This window comes from Bison bison, unplaced genomic scaffold (assembly GCF_000754665.1).
Source record: "Bison bison bison isolate TAMUID 2011002044 unplaced genomic scaffold, Bison_UMD1.0 scf7180017864472, whole genome shotgun sequence".
Lineage (NCBI taxonomy): Eukaryota > Metazoa > Chordata > Mammalia > Artiodactyla > Bovidae > Bison > Bison bison.
In genome coordinates, this window is record NW_011495033.1 from 6,040,535 (window position 1) to 6,047,023 (window position 6,489).

At 45.8% G+C, this 6,489-nt stretch overlaps 1 protein-coding gene across 1 annotated transcript in view; it reads left to right on the plus strand.

The window, feature by feature from the left end:
• RNF135 (ring finger protein 135) overlaps positions 1–6,489 on the plus strand; it is a 15,896-nt gene that overhangs the window by 2,939 nt on the left and 6,468 nt on the right. Inside the window, exons 2-3 of the mRNA XM_010861701.1 lie at positions 4–306; positions 4,452–4,595. Of these exons, the coding sequence (XP_010860003.1) occupies positions 4–306; positions 4,452–4,595 (447 nt within the window). The remainder of the gene's footprint in view (positions 1–3; positions 307–4,451; positions 4,596–6,489) is intronic.

Consider the following 6,489-nt stretch of genomic DNA (forward strand, 5'->3'; position numbering starts at 1 on the left):
GAGGACGACCTGGGCTGCATCATCTGTCACGATCTGCTGGCCTGGCCCGCCACGCTGCCCTGCGGCCACACCTTCTGCCGCGACTGCCTGCTGGACCTGTGGGCCGCGAGGCGCAGCCGGTTCTGCCCCACCTGCCGCGAGGGTGCCCCCGGGCCGCCGCAGCTGCGGAAGAACACAATGCTGGAGGACCTGGCCGACAAGTACAGGCTGGCGGCGCGAGAGCTGGAGCCCCTGAGCCCCGGCCCGGAGCCGACTACCGCACCTCGCCCAGCGTCCCGACCCGGGCGCCCCACGGCGCAGCTGCGGGTATGGAGGCGGGACCAGCAGTTGCCCTCTGCCCTCCGCTCATCCGCGCCGCCTGCACCCCGGTACCGACAGGGCGCTTCCTTTCTTCCTGATTGTTTCGACTTTCACTTTAGTTTTCTCAGGCTGTACATAGAACCCGTTCTTTGGAAAGTTCAGAGAAATATGAAGAAGCAGGAGAAAAAAATCCAAATCTGAAATCCTATCAACTTAAGTGCTATGTACCCTGGACTATTTCCACTTATTTCCAGTCTTTCTGCAGCCTGTCTCTCTGACGATTTTTAATTGTGCTAAAATGTTTACGTTATATAACATAAAATTTGCCATTTAACCATTTTTAAATGTACAGTTCAGTGGCATTATATTTACATTGCTGTGCAATGATCAACACTATTCTAGTTCCAAAACTCTTTCTTTGATCACCACCGAGAGTAACTCTGTACCCATGAAGCAATGACTTCTCCCTTCCCTCTAGCCCGTGGTACCGTCTCATCTACTTTCTGTCTCTGTGACTTGGCCTACTCTATATATTTCATGCAAGTGAATCATGTAGTATTTGCCTCTTTGTTTCTAGCCTCGGCTTCTTTCAGTTGCGATACCATTTTCAAGATTCATTTGTGTTGTAGCATATATCTGAAATTCATTCCTTTTTTTCTTAAACCATTCATTCATTTGTTTATTTTCTGTTGCACTGGATCTTCGTTGCTATTCTCAGGCTTTCTAGTTGTGAGTGGGGGCTACTATCCAATTGCGGTGTGAGCGCTTCTCATTGCGGTGGCTTTTCTTGTTGCTGAGCACTGGCTCTAGGGCATGCAGGCTTCAGTAGGTGTGGCTCTCAGGCTCTAGAGCACAGGCTCAGAAGCTGTTGGGCAGGAGCTTAGTTGCTTTGAGGTAGGGGGAATCTTCCCAGACCAGAGATGGAGCCCATGTCCCCTAAATTGGCAGGCGGATTCTATCCACTGGGCCAGCAGGAAGTCCGAACTTCATTCCCTTTTTTGTGGCTGAATGATAATTCCCTTGTGTGATTATACCACTTTTTTTTTTTTTAAATCCATTCAAACATTGATGGACATTTGGATTGTTTCCACCTTTTGGTTATCATAAGTAACATTGCCGTGAACATTGGTGTACAGATACCGAGTTCCTATTTTCAGTTCTTTCCGGTAGGAGCAGAATTGTTGGGTCACATGACAGGTCTGTGTTTAGCTAACTGAGAAACAGCCAAACTGCATTCCACGCAACAACAATATTTTGCATTCCCATTAACAAAGTAGAAGGTTTCCAGTTCTCCTCAACTTTTGCTCCAGGAACTTAGGTCTATTTGCTCCTAGTCTGTTAGCCACCTGGACTTAGGAGATTGTCAATTTACACCATGATCTTTTGCCCCGGACACCTGCAAGTTTGACTCCTCTTGCAGCATTTCTGAGCAATGCCCACCACCTCTCTGGGCTGAGCTCCAAGTTAGGTGAAACAAAGATGAACGAGCACCTTGTGTCATTCCTTCAGACAGCCCCGAGCCTGGTTAGAACAGACATGTGCCATGGTTTGGGAATAAGATCTCTTCTGTGCCTTTGGGAACCAGGGCCAGAGTTTCATGCTGGAGATGTTCAGTGCTGTCACTGAGCCAGGAAGGGAATGAGGTGAGTGCAGGTCAGAATGTCACAAAGCTTCCTACTGCCGGGTTGTGTTTTTTTGAGTCAGTGATTGCAGAGTTCTGCCTCAAAAAGTTGGTTCTGACAGCTTCTGCTTGATATGTGATGTTTCTGTGTGTGATGTGTTGGGGCAGGCTAGGGAGTGATAGAGGGTCAGAAAGCTTGGAGCTATCTACTCCTCTTTTTTTTTTTCTCCAAAAATCATAGACTTTACTTTTTAGAGCAGTTCTAGATTTATAGAAAATTGAGCAGATAGTACAGAAAGTTCCCTTATTCCCCTCACAGTTTTCCTTATTATTACTCTCTTGCATTAGTTTGGTTCCTTTGTTACAATTTATGAACCTGTATTTAAATTTTTATTTATTTTTTTGGCTGCACTGGGTCTTCATTGCTGCCATGGGCTTTTTCTAGTTGTGTTGAGTGGGGGCTACGCTGTAGTTTCAGTGCTTGGGCTTCTCATTGCGGGGGCTTCTCGTTGTGGAGCAGGGGCTCTAGGGCACGGGGGCTCAGTGGCTGTGGTGCACAGGCTTACTTGCCCCATGGCATGTGGAATCTTCCTGGACCAGGGGTCAATCCCCTGCATTGGCAGGCGGATTCTTAACCACTGGATCACCAGGGGAGTCCTGTGAACCAATATTGATACATTGTCATTTACTAAAATCCATAGTTGCAGTTCACTCCATGTCGTACCATTCTATGGATTTTGACAAATGCAGGAAGTCAGGTATCTGCAGTTATAGTTTACTGCCTTGAAAACCCCCTGAGACCCACCTTCGTGTATCCCCTCATCCCCCCGCCAACCCCCGGCAACAACTGATTTTTTTGCTATCTCTTTGGCTTTTCCAGAATGTCATACCATTGGAATCATACAGTATCTAGCTTTCTCAGACTAGTTTCTATCACTAAACATAATTGAGGTCTGTGGCTTGACTGCTCATTTCTTTTTATTGCCAAATCATATTCCATTGTATACATGTCCCATAGTTTGTCTATCTACCTTTTAATGGACATATTGGTTGCTTCCTTTTTTTTTCCCCCCTTATAATTAAAGCTGTTTTCTTCTTTTTGGTTATAAATACAGCATTGGAAGTTCCCTGGTGGTCTAGTGGTTAGGATTCAGCGCTTTCAGTGCCGTGGCCCAGGTTCTATCCCTGGTCAGGGAACTGAGACCCTACAAGCCAAGCGCTGTGGCCACAGATGAATAAATACAGCATTATCTCTCAGGTCCTTAAAACTATTTGTTAGTATAGTGACTGAATATACTTTGCATTGGCTTTCAGATTACAATTGTCTATGGATGGTAGGATATTGGATGATTTAAAATGTTTCTTCTTTTAGTTCTGTGCATTTTCTAAATTCATCACAATAAGTGTGCAGTTTTATTGGTGCACTTGCACCAATAAAGTTGATGCTGAAAAAGCACCAACACTTATTTATAAAAGTTTTTAATTTGCTCAGCTGTCTAGATAAGGGCTCTACTCCAGAATTCCAGCTGCCAGAATGTTTAGGAGTGAGACCTGGACATAAAAGAGCAAACAATGTTACCAGTGGTCAGCCACCTTCCTCTGCAAATTAGTCTGCATGTAGCTTCTGAAACACATGCTATTTTGAGGGACATAAGTGCTTCTTAGAGATGAAAAAGTAGTTCGTTTTTGAGGTTCCAGCATAATTTAAAAAGTGAGAGCTGTCCCCCCAAAGTTATTAAAAACTCTGGTTTATTTAGAGTAGAATGATGAAAATCATGTATTTCCGTGGTTCTATGTAGGACCCCTTTGGGAGGTAATTCAGATTTCTCCAGTGAGTTCTGGCCCCGCCTGTCTCTGATGATGGTCATCAGGTCTTGAGGTTGTTGCCAGAATATGTTGGTGGCCAAGTTTCCTCCCATTCTCAGCCAGGCAGCTGCGCAGATGAAGCTCTGGAAGTGGAGCTGTTTAGCATTCTCATCTGAATGTTTCTTTAAATGTGAAGGACGCCAGTAAACAAAAAGAGCTTGCATCTGTACAGCAATCTAGAATCTCCACGATCCTTTCATAGTAGGTGCTTTTCACTGTTAAAGGGAACTAGGGGTGGTTGCTTTAAGTTTTTAAAGGAGTGGTAAAGACACAGGATGAGTCAGAGGTCAAAGTGGAGCTGAAGCCTGAGCCAAATGCCTTCCACTGGACTTAACAGCTGCCACCAGCACCAAATCTCCAGGCTCCCACCCTGCTTCCTCTCTGACTTCCCCGGTTCAAAATGACCCCAGGCTTCCCTTCATGCCTCACTCCCACCCCCCACTCCCCTGGCCCCATCCGATGGATGAACTCTGCTTCCCTGTTATGGCTTCTGGACAATCAGCAGGGGGATGCGGGAATGCGGAAAGTCCGAGGACTTTACCTCCTTTTCCTCTAGACATTTTTGTCACTTCCTTGCCCGAGTCCTTTATCCAGTGTTTACGGCTCCCTCTGTCTAGAGCTGGTTCCCGGGTCCAGCTTTGTGTTCTGCTTTGCTCTTTTAAAGGTGGAGGCACCGAAGAGCAGCACAGAAGTTGACCGGGAGCTGGCAAAGCTGGTGGAACGGCTTATAAATATTGTCAGGAAACTTCAGAGTCCGAGACACCTCCTAGAATCTGAACCAGATAAAGAAGTGAGCATTCTGGCTATGGTAGGCTCACCTGGGAGAAGAAAGGATGTGCCAGGGGGTGGGGTTAGGGACAACTCCCTGGAACCGCTGGGAAGCAAGATGAATATGTTTGCCCTTGAAGGATGCGCTAAATCCCAGTCTTTCACCTTGCTCTTCACTACCCAACACAGATAATTGGGAGTTTGGAATGTTTGAGGTGAGGTGTGAAGGCATCCATCCTTATCACTCCACGTAACCAGCTTACTCCCCGAAGATCACCAGTGACCTCTATGCAAATTCTGCAGACCTTCTAGCTTTTATTCTCCTTGGCCTTTGAGCCGCCTATGACATAGTTGACCACAGCATCATTCTTTTTTTTTTTAATTTTTAAAAAATTCTGTATAATTTTTAAAAGTTACACTTCGTTTACAGTTGTTACAAAATATTGGCTATGTTCCCAGTGTTGTACAACGCATCCTGGTAGTTTTTACACTCTATCTCACACCCACGAGTTTTTACCACTCACTCCCCTGCCCCCATGTTGCCTCTCTTGCCTCTCTCCCCACTAATTTGTTTTTTAAAAATATTTATATATATTTAATACACATATTTACAAAACGCTGTGTAATAGCTGAATATATTTAAAAGGAAATGTGTTTTTGAAACCTGTTCTGCCATGACCAGTGATAAAAGATCTTTTTCTTCCCCCTTTTTTCTTTTTTAAAAAATTTTATTATTGGAGTACAGTTGCTTTACAATGGTGTGTGTGTTTCTGCTGTACAACGTAGTGAATCGGCTGCACGAATACATATATTCCCCCCTCTCTCTTGAGGCTCCCTCCCATCCCCCTCCCATCCCACCCCTTAGGTCATTAGAGAGCACGCAGCTGAGCTCCCTACAGCAACTTCCCGCTAGCTATTGCTAACCACAGATTTGTTTTCTGTGTATCAGTGAGTCTGCTGCTTCTCACAACTTCATTCTTGAAGCTTCCTTTCCCCTTAGCTCTGAGATACGAGTCTTCCAGTTTTTCCCCATGTCTCTCTGGCTGCTCCTTTTCTGGCTGTTTGGCAGGTTTACTGTCCTCTGCTAAGCAGTGAAATGCTGGGATTTCTCAAGGCTGAGTTGTAGGTCACTGTCTCTTTCCCTCAGATGGCCCCGTCCACACCTGTGGCTTTAATTACCCACCCTGTGCACAAACGTAGCTTCAGCCTGGATCCTCCTCTGATCTGGTGTCTTCCTTCTCATCTTTTCCTCTTGGCATCTCAGAGGCACATCACACTTAATCCATCCTGAACTGTCTCTCCTCTGGGTACCCCATCTGAGCAGCTGACCCTGCTAGTAACCACTCCTAGTGCCCAAATCAGAAATCTGATCACGTTGCCCTCCTCCATCACCTGGCTAAACATCTCTTGAACCTATTTACTATTCTGGAGCTTCTTAAAAACATCTCTAATCCAATCCTGTGACCATCTCTGGTCTGGATTTCTACGAAAGCCTCCTAATCACTCTGTTCTGTTCCCACTAGTGTCACATGTCTTCTCATCACGGGGTCCATACCATGATGGAATGTTCTTCTTTTCCCCTGTCATGTAGGTCATGCCTGCTCATCCTTCAGACCTCGACTAGATTATCACTTCCTTGAAGAAGCCTTCACTGATTTCCTTGAACAAGTCAAGTTCCCTTATTAGAGGCGCTCATGTATGTGATTCCATGTATCTTTCATTTGCAGCAGTTGTCACACTTGTGACTTGATAGTGATTGATACCATAATTCATTGTCTTTCGTTCCTCTTCCTGCTGCTGCTGCTGCTGCTGCTAAGTCCCTTCAGTTGTGTCCGACACTCTGCGACCCCATAGACGGCAGCCCACCAGACTTCCCTGTCCCTGGGATTCTCCAGCCAAGAACACTGGAGTGGGTTACCATTTCCTTCTCCCTG